General features: G+C 41.4%; 1 protein-coding gene across 2 annotated transcripts in view; it reads right to left on the minus strand.

Annotated features, from left to right (window-relative positions):
• Window positions 1–17,911, minus strand: part of COMMD1 (copper metabolism domain containing 1) — a 62,023-nt gene that overhangs the window by 35,026 nt on the left and 9,086 nt on the right. For both annotated transcript variants that reach the window (XM_064709265.1, XM_064709266.1), the window contains exon 2: window positions 8,271–8,552. In XM_064709265.1, the coding sequence (XP_064565335.1) occupies window positions 8,271–8,552 (282 nt within the window). The remainder of the gene's footprint in view (window positions 1–8,270; window positions 8,553–17,911) is intronic.

Genomic DNA, 17,911 nt, shown 5'->3' on the forward strand with positions numbered 1-17,911 from the left:
TCAACAAATTGATCCACACTAAAAATAATGTGGGTGAAAAAAAAAAAAAGGGTGGGGAGGGAACAAAAAAAATTTCATTTGGACTCACTCAGCCACTTTCAGCTCCATGAACACGTCACTGCTGGGGCAGCACAAGGCTGCAGCAAAAGTCAGCAACTTTTCAAGTCCACCTGGCAGCAAGGAAAAGACCTGACACCAAAACCACCCTCTCAAACCCACATGTGATCTTCTGTGGCAGCTCCATTTACTGCCTGTCTTTCAGTCTACACTTTGACAAGATGAAGCCAGCATACCAAGGAGCAGACAAATCCATTTAACATAGAGGCAAGTGAACCTGCAAAAAAAAGGCTTTGTTTCCTACAGTGTTCATTCACTCCCTTGGGAAGGGGCAGGAGCCTCTCCCAAAACTTCTCTGCTGGCCTCTGGAAGTCCCTAAGCAGCACTGCTAGTGGTTTGTAACAGCAAGAGCAACTGCAGCAGGAGTGAGAGCCTGCTTTTATCCAAACAGGGGCCAGTATCCCAAGCCCTTCACATGCTGATTGACTGCATTTCCGTGCAGGGAGCTCACAGCACCTCAGCATTAATGCTCAGCTACCAACTGCCAAGGACAGCTCTGCCCACCAACAGATTCCAGCCAGCTACCTGTGGAATCACTCTGTCAGAGGTTTTGTAAACAGAATGGTAAGAAGAAAAGGAAAGGAAAAAAAATTATGCTTATCTTTTTTTCATTTTTAACTAGGATGAGTAGAGGGATGGAAAGCCCTAGTTTGCAGAAACTAGAATGGAAATACCTGATCCATGAAAAGATTACACTGAGAATTAGCCATGAACTGAAGGGATTTTGCTTTGTCACTGTGGGCTGTGTTGTTTCTTGCTGCATCAATTCTTGCACAGCAAAAACTGGAGTCCATCTTTTATGAAAAGCATACAAATATATACATAGATACACACATATATTTAAGATAAAGAGAATACAAAGGATTAAGCAGCAAAAAGACTTTAATGCTCTACAAGTGTTTCTCCCCAGTTATGTGGTAGCTTTCTCCTTTTGTATCTTCTAATACCTTCTCCTGCAGTAGCTCTTCCTCATTAAAATAAATTAAGAACCTGTTTGCTCTTACTTGCACCTGGAATGCCACTCAGAGATCTCAAAAGAGATCATGACACACCTGAAAGGATCTCCAAAGCATTTCTCAGCAGCAACATGGCATTGTGTCAAGAAGGGCAAGGCTGGCTAACTGGCAAAACAACAATTTTAAATGTATTTGGCCAGGCTAGGCCTGTAAAAACAAGATGCATTGTTAGCCAATGCAGTGGGCATTTATGTTCACAACAACTCCTCTTTTCCCTGAGTTTCCTAAGAACAAATTACTTGCTTATGTTGATATCCAAGTCCTTTGAAGAACACAGATTGACACCACCACCAGAGCTAAGTTACAAAGAAGCTTTGATTTGCTTTATACAGGCTCTCCTGCAAAGAAATTTCCCCCTTTTTAAAATGCTTTTCAAGAATCATGCAAAACTTTTGACTTCTGTTAAAAAGATGCTAGTGGAGATTACAGTTTTTGATCCTTCAACTACATTTGACCTCAATTATAGACGGGCTTTGCTGCAAGGTCATGCAGGCAAATGGTGCCAGGCTGGCACTCTGTGCAAATGCAGTGCTTTGATTTGCATGTTTGCAGACACTCTCCACACAGCCCCTAGTCTGTGGTGGTGGGAACTGCACAGTGGGACTGCCTCTGATTATTTACACAACAACAGAGCAAGTGTCGCACAGAAACTGCTCTGCACCCTGCCCCAAACAGAACAATTCCTCTGGAGAGGGTGGGAGATGCAATTTAGGGTCTCTGACTCTGCAGAGCCAACCCCAAGGAAAGGTATGTGCTGAAAAACTTTTGCTGGGACAATTTTCAACAGCCAGGTCTGTTGACTCCAGCTGCCCCTGTCCCAGGTTTGTTGCACTCTGTTTCTCAAGGCTGCAAGAGATGCTCTGGAGAACATTTCATCAAAGCTATCCCACATTTTATTGCTCTGTGTGAACTGATTGCAAAATATTTGTTGATATCACCAATATTATATATTTAACAGATTGCAAGTCCTCTATCAGAATGTGCAAGACCTGAGAAGGTAAAAATTTCAAGGGTCCGCGACTGAATCTGAATTTAGGCAGATGAAAGGCAGTAAGCAGGCATCACTGCTGGCTTCATACAGCTTACCTTCAATTAATGCAGAATTTCCTCTGTAATACCCTGAGCTCAGCTACAATCAATACTTCTATCTCAGTTAACTTATTCTACTTAATTACTTCAGCAAATCCAGTTCCAGAGTAAAGACAGGGAATATATGAGTATGTGTGCACTTGCACATCCACATACACAGGGCACAAATAAACCAGCATGGAAACTGTCAGCACTACTGATTACAGAATATCCTTGCTTTGTATAGGATATATACCTGAGGTAAAAAATACTGTCAAATATACCCAGTGGAAAAGTGACATTTTGAGTCAGACAGTTATTTAATACCTCCATTTAATGCTCTTATCTCCTTAACATACTTACTACACTTCCACATCCCAAGAACCACAAATAACAAAATTCTCTTCTTGTTCCCCAAGTTTCTCTCCACTCCAAGAAGGTGACAAAAACTGACCTGTCAAAGCAAAGGGCTACAGAGAGTGCCATGCAGAGGATTAAGTAAATAACTGAGTTAAGTCAGTCAACTGTGTTCGTTTCCTCTCTGTGGAGTGACCTGCTGCCCTCTCAGTTTTTTATTTGCTTTTGCACTGTACTGCTCTTATGTAACTGTTCCCTCCAGCTCATAAATTTCCAAGGTGAACAAAAGCTCAAATGATTACATTCAGCTTGGCCACAAAGGTGATTTTTTTCCAACTGACTTCTACTTACCAGATTCCATCATTTTAATCAAATAAAAATATTAAGCCCATTGGAGTTAAGTTGATTAATTTGGCTTATAAATGCTCATGCTTTTCCCATTTTTGATGGGAACATCATTTCTGATGATGTTAATAGCTACAAAGACTAAGACAGATTATGGCTGGAAAGGAAAAATGGTTTGGTGGTTGCTTTTCCTTCCTCTCTGCAGGCCTGGCTGGAGTTATTTTGGTTTGGGTACCTGGAGCTGCTTTTCATCTCCCCACGCATCGCTTTGCCCACACCAATACAAAAAGCAATCTGCCTTTTCAAACAGCTCCTACATAAAAAAGCCTGGAGATCCATTATCTGGGGCTATTTTCAGCCCTATCTCTGAAGCAGCCTGACCTGGAGCCACACAGAGGCAAAAGCAGGCACAGCCATAATCCCTCCTCCCTATGGCATGAGTGTACTCCTGATGTTCTCTCGGTCTGACCTCTGCAGCAGTGACAGCTATGGCTGGGGAGAACTGCAGGTGACAAAAGCCAAGAGAAAAGTGGCTCAGGAAGGTGCACAAAACACCACCACATCCTCAGCAGTGTTCAATGTGTACTCCCAGCAAGGGATAGAGTTTTATAGAAGATAAATTCTAGGATTTTTTAATTATGTCGTGAAAGCGTGCTCATGTGTGAATGCTAAAAATAAATATAATTTGTTTATAGCACAGATGATAGAAATTTCAGCCTAGATTCGTGTAGAATGGACATAATTAACAAGTCAGAAAAAAAATTAATCTCCCACAAGTTTACTTTGAGACCTACTTTACTCCTCCTCAAAACATTAATTTAACCTTTATAATCACTGCAACTAAAACCTGATGAAACATCAAGCTCCAGACCTTCAAAATACTGGAAGCATTTTATCTCCAACTTACAGCACATGACAATTGTCTATACTCCTTATGAACTCTTTCCACTCATGAACTAATAGAATTATTACCTGAATTATTAGTAGTTGTATTAATTTCTCTGAATTACCATGGTCTGGGCCCAGCCACCAGCAGACAGTAGGTAAACTGCCAGCTGACAGTTCCTACTTTTTCAGCATCAAGTATGCTGCTGCACTGGCAAAGGTGCACTTCACCTAGCAAGTCCTTTCATCAGAAAGTATTTTATCTCACTGGGGAGAGTTTAAGGTGACACTCAAAATATAATCATAAGTATTGAATATACACTTTTCACTGAAAAGGTTGTTACTAATGTTTGCCTGTTCTTTAAAGAAAACCATTTGTTTTTTGTGAAGATACACATCCCTGGTGATTTCAGACCAGAGAAAATACATGGAATGAAAGGCTGCTGTTTGCCCTTACTTTTAAAGAAGCTATCCTAATTCCTTACCTGGTATGTAGCTTCTAGTATTTGCTACATTGTGGCATTTACTTACTGTATATCATTAACTGTTTGATCCCTCTGGCAGGTAGAGGCTTTTAGAAAAGGAAAGAGGAGAGAGATACAATATTTTGGGAAAAAAAACCCTTTAGTCCATAATCCTGATGTGATTATTTCAGGTCTTTCCAGGAAGAATCCTGCAGGAGAATCCCAGCTTCATGTTAAACCAGGGCAACAAATACTCTTTGATCATCAAACATGCTTTAAGATCCAACAAAGCCCCAAGAGAAGTGATATTACATGTATTACTGGTAACTTAAACACTGGAAAGAAATGTATGTGGAAATACCCATTCTGTAAATAAGCCAAAGCAAAAAGGTGAAGAACAAATTCTCAGCTAATCTGTAATATCTGATCAGTCTCAGACTGATTAAACTGCAAAATATATAATGCAAAATATATAATTTTACTTTCTTTATATAAAGAAAGTAAAACTTATTAGCAAATCAGCCCACAGGAAGAACAGCCCCAGGGGAGCGGCAGATCTCACGAGGAAAATAACATGACAAAATCCAGAAAACAAGTTTAAATATAATATTTGTGCCAAGCCATGGCACAAAACCAGTGCAGTAACTCTGTGTCAGTGGCAAGGACGGGTATAAATCTGGGACTGGAATGTGCAGGGAAGCCAACACTGCACAGCAGTGGCTCCCACCATGTGGAGCAGGGCTGCTGCAGAGGGGCAGCAAGGGCATGGAGGGAGGATGCTCCAGCTCACTCTCCATCCCTCTGAGCAGATCCTTGTCTGCCTGAAATTTCATGCCAAAAGAGCTTTACAGACATGCTCAGAGAGGGAGAACAAGATAAAAAAGGACATAAAGGAGGGGACAGGTAGCTAGAGATGTTTTAAGAGAAAGCCAGCAAGGTAGATAAAAAACCCAAGAGGAGAAAACCATTGTGCCAAAGAAAAGATGGAAAAAATGGACCAGCAGGGATGAGCACTGAATATCACAAGATGAAGGCAAATGCAGGCTAAAGTGCAACTGCTTTATAATTTTATTTTTAGTCATACTGTTAAAGAAAATGGGCTTTCAAAGGTGATGGCTAGCATGTTCATCTGCCTTTAATCTTAATATAGACCTGCTAGGATCTATAAAGACTACAACACCAGCATAAAGGGAACTTTTAATGTTGCTGTAAAATCTTTACTGAAGAAGAGTTCAAACTCCAATTTACAGATCTTGAATCAAATTTTTCAAAGTTCAGAGCGTGGTATTTTCAAATGTTGCTCATCAGAAGTATTTTCAAGAGCACTTAGGAAGAAGGGTTCATTTTTTTCTCTTACCAGTAATGGCAAGGCTAGCAAGAATTAATGCATGCAAGTTGTGATGGATTCTCAAACCCAAAAACATCTCTCTCCAGCCAGAAAACATTTAAAAATTTGACAAAATCCAAGTAAACTCAGGCTAGTGGCATTTACGAACCAGTCACTTCCAATTAATTCCCATTCCCAATCACATCAGGTTTCACACACAGTCTTCCCCTTGTGAAAGAGCTGACTAAAATTCAGAGAAGGCAAGCAGGAAGCAAAGTTATTTATTGAAGTAGCAGCAGCAGATGCTCCACCAAGCAGCCTGCTCTTCTGCTGGGCAGAGACCTAACTCCAACCCTGAGGCACTGGGAAGAATCAGAGTGACTTCTGGAAAGGTACATTTTCTACAGAGCATTTCTTTGCTTCTGCTGAACCATGAAATATTCATGTCAATTCATTACATATCAATGCATTTGTATATTCCCCTGTTATCATGTGTCCAAATGAAAACAGTCTGTTGTGAATAATTTACTCCTGAATCATCAGCCAGCTTTCTTCTTCAAAGCCAGATCTTCATTATTCATCAAATCTCATCTATGGCTGACAACTGTTTAGAAAATATGTTCTCTTCTAAACTTAGGGAAGGTATCAGGATGTGTGTATTTGATGTGCTACAAAACTTGATATTTAGAAGAGATATGCTAACAATAAAGTAAAAATACTTATAAAGACTATAAAACATGACAGTTTCAAGTTAGTGGGCTGGATCCAGTGTGTAACAAATTGTTCAACCTCCAGTAGGAGTCTCTGTGACCGATCTTTCCAGGAGGTCCCCAAACCCCAAACCTCATCCCATCACAGGAGCACAGAGCCTGATGCAGAGTGCCTCAACCCAAAGATTTACAGCAGAGAACTTATTCAATGCACAGCCAAAGGCTATGTGAAAGCAGAGCTCCTTAGAACAAATGTACAGTGACTCAAGAGGTGACAATGCTAACTACTCCATGGCTGTTTCAGTAAGGACCAGTTTAACTCACACCAGGCTTGCCACAGCTCACTGGTACCTTCAGGGAAGGAGGCAAAATTGTGTTTGATGGCAGCTCCAAAAATGCATTTGCACAACATTTCCCTTTGCAGCATGAAGGGGCATTGCTAAAATAACTCATTTTGATTTTATTGTGGGGCTCTTTGGTAAGAGACAGTACAGTGTCTCAGAAATGTTACTTCTCCATCCCCTGACTCTCTCTGCAGAGAGTGAAAGGAATATAAATGTCCTTGCTGCTTGATGTTACTGTAAAATCCATTACTGGGGGAAAAAACAGTTTCAAAACAGGAGTCACTAACTACATAATCCCCTTGTGAAACACAACAGCGATTCTGAGTTAAGGATGCACTTTTTAATGAATGTAGGTATTTCTGCCATTTGCTCACTAATGTACTCCGTGTACTCATTATAATGTGCTCCCTTGTAACCTTTTTATTCAAAGCAACCTTTTTTCCATTTGCTGCTAATAACACAATGGTTTTCAATCTCAAGATCCTGAGCAGAAAACTCCACTTCTCTGAGGTCAGGAAAAAACCTGAAGGCACACCCATTATTGTACTTGTCATTGCAGAGAACCACAAGTGAAGGAGGCTCAGGGAGGATCAGCTTCCACTGACTGCAAAGGAAAGTGAACCAACAGAATGATTCAAACAATACCTTCTGCCTCTGTAGGATCTCAGACATTATGTACCTTCATTCTTGTCTTGGCTTAGCCAAGTTGGAATTCAATCATTCCTATGCACATGTATATTCCAGGTGTATGGATTGAGGTATTCCTAATTCAGGCACTCTTGCTATTACAATACTATGAAATACAAGGAACCTTGCAAAACGTTAACTATTAACATCAAAATTCCCAAATCAGCTCATGGCATGATTTGCAGTAGCTACTGCTAAGAAATGAGGTTTTGAAATTTACTAAAACATCACAGAGAGAAAAGATACCAAACTGAAACACATTTCCTGTTAGAAAAGAACAGCAAATGTGAAGATGGGAATCTGTGCCTTCAGCTGTACAATCCTATGGACTATAAAGATAAAAAAGGAAGGCAATGTTCAGCACTGATAGAGCCATATATATATAGACAGATATCTTTCAGGTAGATAAGGCAAGATTGCATAATGTGACAGGTAATAAGTAACATAAGAATGGGTGTTATGTAAAATAAAAAAAGAATCTTTCCCTTCATTTGTTCTAAAATGTAATTTGTGAACTTTACTCTTTTTCAGCTCCTACTTTGCGTATTTTAACTAATTTTAGTGTTGAATTAAAAGAAAAGAAGACTAATTGAATTTGCAGTGCATGGTATACAAACAGAATTATAAGATCATGTTAGATTTCTACATCCTCTGAGTTTACAAGCTTAATGTAAAGAGAGCTGTCAATACATATGTCATATATATATATGTCAGTATATGTGTTATATCTTCTTTATATGAAGATAAGGAAAAAAAAAAGCAAAAATTGCATTCACCACCCAGAATGTTTCTTTGTATCCAAAGATGGACCCCAATTTCAAATCCATTTAAGGGCCAGTGGTAATGAATCAACAGGCTTGATTTGGAGGCAGTGAATTCAGCAGTAGGTAATATACCTCAGTGCATGTGCAGTTACATCAGGTTTACATATGTTGCAAAAGGAAGCTTACCTGCCCATTTTTTCCCAGTTCCATTTCAACTATTGCAACAGGAGTGTTTATCTGATCAACGTGCCTCAACTGTGCCTTCAGGTCCACTCTCCAGTTCATGTTTTTCAGGACATTCTCCCAGCGGCTCTGATTGATCAGGCTCTCGTGGATTTGAGTCCGGTGGTTCTTCCAAAATTTTGCAATGACTGCAGCCTGATCTGATGTGATGCCACCTTGCTTTTTGGTTTGGGCAGTGAGGAAAGCTTCCAGCTGATTCAAATCCATGTCTGCTGAAGCAATTGACTGTAGGAAAATAAAGGGAATAAAAGAGAAAAGCTTGCTTAACTGAGGACTTTAAGGACACATCTTTAGGGTTTGACAAATATGGGATTTTAAAATGGTTGCACAAACAAACCAGGTTATGCAAATAACCTGACACCTTTCATTAAAACTCAGTTTGCAAGTGTTTACTGCTAATCCCAGATTCTGCCCCACAGCAGCTGGAGGGGAGTGGGCTGGCTGCAGCAATGAGCTGGGAGCACCTCTGGGAATTCAGCATTGTGTGGGGTAGCAAGGAGGCTGCTCCCTGTGTCCTGGCCCTTTCCCCACTGTGCCACAGACATTCCCAAATGGACAGTGCCACAAGCACTGTGTCAGGTGTGGCACTGCACTGCTGCCCTGCTGGGCCAGCAAACAGGAAGGCTGGGACACAGAAGGTGGGCTCGTGGGCTGGAACAATGAAGGGACAGCCCAGACCATTCCAACACCCACAGTTTCATCTGCCACCTCCACACCACAAACAAGGAAACAAAACTGGTAAGTGCTGCACCAGCAAAGCAGGGCCTGCAGCAGCAAGAGCACGAGCTTCTCAAGGGAGAGTCTAAATGCCAAATGCAACTGCATTTTTTTCATCTGTATTATTCAATCCATAAGGCCCAAAAAGCCTTAACAATGCACCTACAGCTTCTTTTAGAGCACTGGTGGACTTTGTCAGGCTTTATTTGTATTTTGCAACAGAGTGGAAGGGGTCATTTACTCCTTGTCCCTGTGCAGCAACAGAAGTAGTAGTAGTAGTAGTAGTAGTAGTAGTAGTAGTAGTAGTAGTAATAAACAACTATAATAACCATTTTTATATAGATATCCAGTTTTTTTCAACTATTTTTTCAAAACTGATAAACTCACAGCCTTGTATTTGCATTGCCTCAGTGGGACTAGCTGCTGCTATACATGGCCACAAAGGGAGAATGGGAGGTAGAAAAAGGAAGCCGTGGTTAAACTTCCTCATTGTCATTTCAAGCAGATGTTTTTGCTTCATTTTCACACAAAATGGATGCAACTTCTCCAAAATGAGCACACCACCTCCAAGCACATGCTGACATGGAGCACAGCAAGGTGAAGTGCAGCCAGTCCTTGGGATTTGCCTCTGTTTAATCTTCCCTGATGTGATACAGCTACAGCTGCATTCCAGGCACTGGGGAACCACAGCCTCGTTCCTTTAGCCAGGGCTGTGACATTGTGTGGCTTTGGGCTGCACACACACTGTGCACTCACACTGCCTGTCTGCACACTGGGCAGTGCTAATCTAAAAATGGAGGTGTTTGTAGTGTTTTTTTTTACAAGGGATGAGCTGCCTTGCCTTGCTTTCACAATAGATCAGCTGCCATCTGTTATGTGATTGAGAAAAGAAATGGCAATCAACACTAGGAGTAAACCCTCGGCTGTATTAAGGCTCCAGCTTAACAGGAGCATCTGTGATTTTATTACAAAATCTGAGCTGCCTAGTGCACCATTCTGGCTTTTCTATAGGGCATTTGACATATTGGTACATACTGCTTGCTTTATATCAGAAATATTTAACTTAAAAGGTAATTATCCTGTACTAACTCATTATGCTGGAAGTGAAAACAGCACTTTTTATTTCCAGAAGAAAAGCTATTCAGACTTACAGTCCTTTCCTACAGCCACATCTTACACTGTCTACTAACAGCAGTGTGGAGTATTTTCTGCTTCAGTATTTTTCACATCACTGCATCTGTGTTTGTGTGCTGTGTGACACTGCTACTGCTCGTGTACTCCTCCTGTGCTGGCTGATGTGAACGGGGGAGGAGGGCAGGGAATCAACAAGCACAGAGCCCAGCACAGAGCCCAGCACCTTCAGCAAGCCCCAGCAAGATCCAGTTCAGATGCAGACTTTCTTCCCAGTTCAGCTGTGCAGAAAATTGCCTTCTGTTTTATTCCTGTGCAGAAACCAAGAACACAAACTGTGTCCTCTGCACTGAGTGAAGCCAAAGGTGCCATGGTAAAACATCTCATTTGTGTTAAATGTTAACCTAATGCAGGTTCATGGTGATACCAGGCACCCCTTTTCTAGGCTTGACCTCATAACCTTTGAGCATTTCACATTTGCAATCCTCTGGAATTTTTTTTTAACCTCACTCCCTTCACAACAACCCTTTTTGCAAGATGCAGCAAGATTTCTGGCAGTGCCCTTCTAAGCTGATAAAAAACTGCAGACACAAAGTTCTTATTGTGCTTGACACGTGATATAAATCTGACTTTGAAGTGTATCCAGACAAGGAAGCTTATGACCAAACTGGAAATTTTAAGCATAAGGAACACAAAACAATATTACTAGAGCATATACAGGACAGTTCAACCTGGCTATTTGGTAAAGAACATCAAGAGATTGATTAATTAAGGTGTGGTGTGAGCTACATTTAAAAACTCTGCACCTTTATGTATTATAAGCACCCTGATACAGTTTGCTACCAAAAGAGTGCCACATAAAGCCAGAGGAAGGAAACCATGTGTGATAATTTGCCATCATTTCTACCTCCCTCATATACACGTGCACAGGTGCACACAACAGGGACAGTTTGATACTCTACACATAAAAGAAACTGCACACAGGCAAGAACCCAAAAGGCAGCAATCATACTGTACTTTGGTGCAGTATTTATCAGATAATGCATACCTTAAATAACACAGCCTTGTAATCCAGCATTCAGACTAGAATCTCTCCCTTCTTGGAAATATGACTACTACTTAAAAACTCCTTTAAAAAATTAACTGGAAGTGGGTACAAACAATCAATGAGTTATATTTTGGTACAGCTGCATGAAGATTTTAATTAATGAAGACATATTTTCTTTGAAATTCCTAAACAAATCCCACTGGCTATAATGGTTTCCAAGTCACATAAGAGCAGTAACTCATTATAGTATTCTTTTTTATCTTAACTTGGAAACATTTCACTGTGGACAAAAAAAAAGACTATTTAAAGTCTTTGCTGATCTTTCTGGTCTCTTGTTGCATGAACATTTACACAATCTATTATTCAAACAAATTTAGTTCTACTCCATTGCTTATATGAAGGGCCTCACTTCAGAATTTTTTTAAGCTTGGGAAATGTTTTATTTTAACTTGGCAAAAAATTATACTTCAAATTATATTCTGCATAGCATTACAAACAGTTCTTTCTATTACTTTTAACAATGCTCATTTATTACATAGAATACCCAATTATAGAGGACACATCTGATTGGTATTTCTAAGGATTGATTTAAGTTAGAATATGAGTGGTTCTTCTGTGCTTATATCTGGAGAGAGATGAAATATATCTGATTAGAAGTCTCCCTCTCATGCTATTAAACCCCAGGAGCTTCAGATGAGCATTTATCAGCCCCAGGACAATGACAATTATCAGCTGTTATTCAACTCCAACTGCCATGGTGAGGATTGTTTCACTGCTGGAATAAACAACACATGCATAGTTTAGCATCCTAACTGGAAAATTCTCAGAACTTAAAGGTATTGAAACCTGTTTTATCCATCTGCTGCTACAGCTGAATCACTGTCAGCATTGCTTCTAAGAGTGAAACATCTTATTAATGCCAATTTCTTAGCCCAGACAGACCTTAAAGTGCAGAATAATTGTCACATCTTCAGTCACTGTACTGTTAGTGACACATCATTATGTTATAGAGACTTTATACTCTCAGATAATTTCAGGTTTTTTGGTAATCACATGTAATTTACCATTTCAACATAAAAATCTTCAACTAACAAAACCCAGAAAAGCTCTCTTAAGAATGTATAGAATCACAGCTGTTCTATGCCAGTGCCAAATGTAAATTAACTTTACTGTGACTATTCACTTAAATATCTAAGTAAGAAAAGTAAGAAATGTCTATTTCAAAACTAGAGTCTGTAAAACAACAGCATTAGATATTAAAAATTTCCTCACATTATGTATTTTGTGATTTGATAAAACACTTTTTCTTTTCCCCCCAAGAAAGCACAGCTTATGGACAGTATGTCATTGCAAGCACACAAAATCCTTTCCTTTCCAGAGGCTGAGCAGATGCTTTTGAACAGCAAGAAACAATTTTAGTCATACTGAATTCTCCTTGTGTTCTCCTTCAACACAAACCCACTGTGTCTTCAAATACAATTCAGCCAATAAAAATAAGACTTCAGATACCATTTCCTTAATGAAACAATATTTGGTAATCTGGAGAGTTTTGTATTAGCCTAATTAGATCCATCAGACATGTGCCCTGGTACACAGAACAGGAAAACAGACTTAAATTCATTATCTCTTCTGAGAAATAAAGCCTGACAAGCATGCAGTACTAGTGAGAAACAACAACTGGTAAAACCCACTGGGAAAAAAAAGAACACATTTCATTTTCAGAAGAAAAACATGACTTGTCAACCATCACAGAAGAGCTCTAAGAGCAGGGCACAGCAGCACGTGGAGGCATTTCCTCCAGCTGACCCCCAGAAGTGCCAGCCTGCAGCACAAAGCAATCCCAAGCTGAAGGAAACAACAACTCAGTGCCATGGGCTGTGCTGCTGAACTCGCCTCCTCAGGCTTTTGGGAGGTGGGGTAGGAGGTTATTCCTGCACCACAGCCCCTCTCATTCCAGTGCTTTTAGAAACAGAGCCCTGCAAGCCATTTCTGAGCCGCCAGGAATGCATGCAGGGAGCTGTGGAAGCAGCTGCAGACAGGAGGAACGTGCCAGGGAACCTCGCTCAGCTGAACATCTCCAGCACACAAAGCCCACCCTGGGTAACACCAACGTGCATCTCTCACTCATCAGCCTCAGATGAAACATTTCCTGCATCTGGGGGCAAACAGCAGCTGCCTGCAGGGAAGAGAAGCAGCTCAGGGCAGCACAGGAGTGCTGCTGACACTGTGCTATCAGTCAGAGTCAGCTCAGCGTGTTCCTCTGCAGAGAGCAGCTTGTGACAGGAGGAATCCAACATCTTCCCAACCCTGTGGTTTCTGGGCCTTCCTTTGTATGCACAAGCCTGACTCTCCCAAGGGCTGCTGAGATGTCCAGCCCTGTAATAAACGAGCTGTTCCCACAGATGGGCCCTGGATAAAAGTCCAGAAGACTTTCCCACGTTTCTGGAGATAGTGGAGGTTTGCAACTAGTCGGTAGGTTGTGCCTCACAAACACTGTTTATTACAGTCCAAGAGCTCTCCTGAGAATCAGAATTAAGATAAAATTAGATACAACAGCCTGCAGCCTGTCTGCACTTGGAAATGGTGATCCATCTTTTGGGAAAAAAAACCCCAAAACTAAAGGCTTCTACATTCCTCACAAATTTCCAAGTCAGAAATCGCAAGTGACCCTAATACATTCAGTATTTATATCACAAAGTAGAAAGATTTTAACTCATCTTAAATCTTCATCGAATCCATGGGGGATCACATAAATTCTTTTATTTGCATTCCATACCATGTCCCAGTATTACTTTTATTTACCTCTTATGGGGCTGTAGTGAAAGCAGCAAAAACAGTTTGCTAAGAGAAAAGAACCACTGAATCTGTGAATCATTAAGAGGTTAATAAATACATTTATTTAAACCCTGTAGCTTACTTTTTTCTAGTATGTAACAGGTCTTCTGCAACAACTATTTTTTTATTCCAACCTTTTGGTTCCTTGCCAAGGAGGCACTCACCAGGTCAACAGAGGTGCAGCAGACTTTTAAATATTTTTAAATTTGACTTCTGATTTTCATCAAGCTTTCTTCTTGGATGGGAGAACTCACAACACACACCAACACAAAAATTATGGAACTGCTACTGCAGATGGGAAAAACGTGTGTGTGGATGATCAAGTTTCAGGCAAATTGAAAATTACATCCTTCCTGTGTTCCTGATCTTATTAAGCTTGATTCCACACAGACTTGTCAACTGAGCACATGAGAGGAAAAAACTCCTCTCAATGGGTCACTTCCATGCTTCTTCCCTCACTCCTCCATCTTCACCCCCACAATTCCCAGGCTCCCACCAAGCAGAAATCCCCTAAACACCAACCTATTTTTTTTTGCACACAAGCTCACCAAACTATGTTCTTTGTTAAATTTTTTTTTTTGCTTTAAAGTTCAATCACAGGGGAGTAAATACTCAGCTATTTTTGATCTAGCTTATAACTGAACACAAAAGAGACCTCAGCATTAGTTTTTAAAAGCATGTGAAGCGACCACAATATTTTTTCTCCAGCCTGCCCCTGCCAGGAGTCTGTGCAGCTGCTAGAAATGCCCTGTTTGAACCCACAACACCATAAAACACCACTTCCTAAATTTATTTGCAGAAGGTGTCATTTTACTGTGGTGTGAAGATGCATTTGATGACAAAAGAGGATGAAGGGCTGATGAAAACAGGCAGCCACCAGAGGAGCCGCAACCTGAGCCGTGTTCCTGCGGTCACATCGCCTTCCTGGAAGCCTCAGGTGGCTCCCCCACCCCAGAAAACATCTTCAGCTGAAGGGAAACTGAGAGCCACCAGGATAACTCAGTCTGCACCTACTCTGTCTACAGAGGAGACACTTACAGCACTTATAAAACAAACAATAATAACAGAAACAGAACAAGCCCACCCACGGATAACATCACTCATAGGTGGATATCCAAACTGCCTGCAGACTCAGATTATGAGGAGATACTAAAAGCTTGGATTTTAAGCAATAAACATTAAAAAAAGCACCAGCCCTTCCTTCCTGTGTAAGTTCTCAAAACATTTGTATTATTTAAAATAGAAAGAGGAAGAGTTATACAAGCAAAAAGGCAATGGAGAGTGCTCCTCAGAGAGCACAGATAGGCTGGACCGGCTGGAGGGAGATAAAACATGGAACAAAACAAAAGTTCTATTAATAGCAGATGTACTTGCAACAATAAAGGTGATATATCAGGATTAAAAATATAAATATACTGAAATTAAAAATACAAATATAAATTGTCTAACCTGACCTGTACTCTACTGAATTACAGCAAAGAAAAAAAAATCCCAGACTTCGTCAATAGTTTTCTCCCCACTCAAGTTCAATTTTTTGCTGTGGTTTAGGAAACATTTTGCCTCTTGGGGTAGAGGGAAAGAAATGTCATATTCCCAGTAGTTCTTAAAGATGCAACTGTATTACAGAGAAGTTTGAGAGGTTCAATCTCTTTCAAAATGAACGTGCACACACATGTGCTCCCTGAACTCAGTTTCAGCAGAAGGGAGCTGTTTTCTTGGAGAACTTACAGATCTTTAGAGGTTACATTACTCAGTCTAAAATGGTTTCTTCTCCAGCCCTGAAGGAGCTGGATTCAGAAGCAAGAACCCTCATCAGATGAAAGCTGTTTAATGGACTATTGCCAAAGACAGAGAGGTAAATAAAAGGCAGAAGAAATCCAGATAGGACAGAAAATAGCAGATGGTAAATTAAAAAAAAAAAAAAAATCACGAGAGGGAGTAAAAGCAGGAAAAGAGAGACAGACACAGTGACAGTCCTGGAACTGGTGACATGACCTGTCATTCCCTTAGGAGACCACGTGCTCAGCCCTTTCTTCTTCCCCTCTACTCTCTTACAATAAAAGTGATCTCTGTTTATCAGGTTTCTACAATCATTCTGGGAAAATTACTTGCTGCTGCAGACTACTGCTTCATGTCTAATCTCATTTCACTTAGGGGAGTTAAAAATAGAAGTTGGAGCACTTCTTCATTTTGAAGACATGGAAAAAAAAAAAGTTGTAGCCCTACCCTGAGTGCAGTAATGGTGCAGACATTAGCAGAGCTTGTTGGAGCTTTGCAAGCAGTGATCCTGTCAGTGAAATCAGCACAAACTTGCTTTATTAGGAACCAAGCACAGAAACAGACTCAGTGTCGTGAATTAAATTTCCACTTTACTCACAGTACCTTGATTGTCTGCACAACAAGTTAATGGTTACCTCAGCTAATCTGTCCCTTGGCTTGCATTTGGACATAAAGCAGAGATGCTCTAGCAGTGAAAAACATGAGCTCTATGAGCCTCATCCCTCCACTGCTGCCATATATTCTCTTTTAGTGGCAAATTCTGACTCCAGTCTCTCCAATTCCCAGCACTATTGTGCATTACCTGCTATTGCCACTCTAAGCAGCAGCTGGAGTTCCATTTCCTACCTGGAAGAAGAAGGATTTCTGCTCTCCAGCCCAGGCTGGGAACACACCCCTGCCTCAGCCACAACCCTGTGTTTAGGAGCAGCACACAGATCAGCCAGGAAAGGAGACAAGCTTACAGACTGCACTGCTTCACAGGAAGCAAGCACAGTGCTCTGCCAGCTGCTCCTTCAGCACCTACTTTGACAACTCATGTTACATGCTGACAGAGCTGACAGGTGAGAGGGAAGCTTCCATTCTCAGGATCCCAGCCACCAGGGCTTCCTTTCAGCACAGGGAAAATTGTTTTCCCTCCTGTCAGCTCAGTGAAACATAAAACACGTTCCCCAAACCAGCAGCAGCCTGGTGGCTGCAAACAGCCAAGTCTTTATGAGGAGAAAGGAGCAGCAGGTCAAACTCCTCAGCACAGGATTCCCAAGTGTAAATCCTCCTCTCTCCATCCCTGTTGCTGGAAAACATCACCTGATAGGAGCAAAGGCCAAAGTAGGAAGCTAGGAAGAAACCATCTCTCACTTCCCCATAAAGATCTAGTTGCCATTTCCTGTATCAAAAATTATCTCTGCACTAAATACAATTAACATTAGGGAGAGGAAAAGCTAATGATGTGATGAAACAGCTAAGACATCAACCAAAGCCCTCTCCAAGAGAATCCCATCAAACACTAATGGGATTACCCCAGAGAGGGTGGTTCTCTGTCTCTATCAGGTTGGGCTGCTGGAATCATCCATCAGTAGAGCTGGCCAAGCCATCAGGTTTTCCCAAGCTTGTAGGAACCCCTGCCCAGCCCTGTCCCTCCCCAGCCCTGTCCCCCTCAGCCCTGTCCCCCTCAGCCCTGTGCCACCCCAGCCCTGTGCCACCCCAGCCCTGTGCCACCCCAGCCCTCTCCCATTCTAGTCCTGTCCCTCCCAGCCCTATCCCCTCAGCCCTGTCCCTCCCAGCCCTGTCCCATTCTAGTCCTGTCCCTGCCCAGCCCTGTCCCCCTCAGCCCTGTCCTCCCCAGTCCTGTCCCTCCCCAGTCCTGTCGCCGCCCAGCCCTGTCCCATTCTAGTCCTGTCCTCCCCTGTCCTTTGCTGCACACTCACTGCTGTGGCTGGCAGAGCTTGCAGGGACAGCACCAGTGGGAATTGCTTGCTGCTGAAAATCTGCTTTTAGATTTCACATTTTTAGGCCTCAGCTGTTAGAAACTTCAGCAATCAATTGCTGCAAGACACTGCAACCCTTGGCATCAAAC

This window comes from Zonotrichia leucophrys, chromosome 3, assembly GCF_028769735.1.
Source record: "Zonotrichia leucophrys gambelii isolate GWCS_2022_RI chromosome 3, RI_Zleu_2.0, whole genome shotgun sequence".
NCBI classification, from domain to species: Eukaryota; Metazoa; Chordata; class Aves; order Passeriformes; family Passerellidae; genus Zonotrichia; species Zonotrichia leucophrys.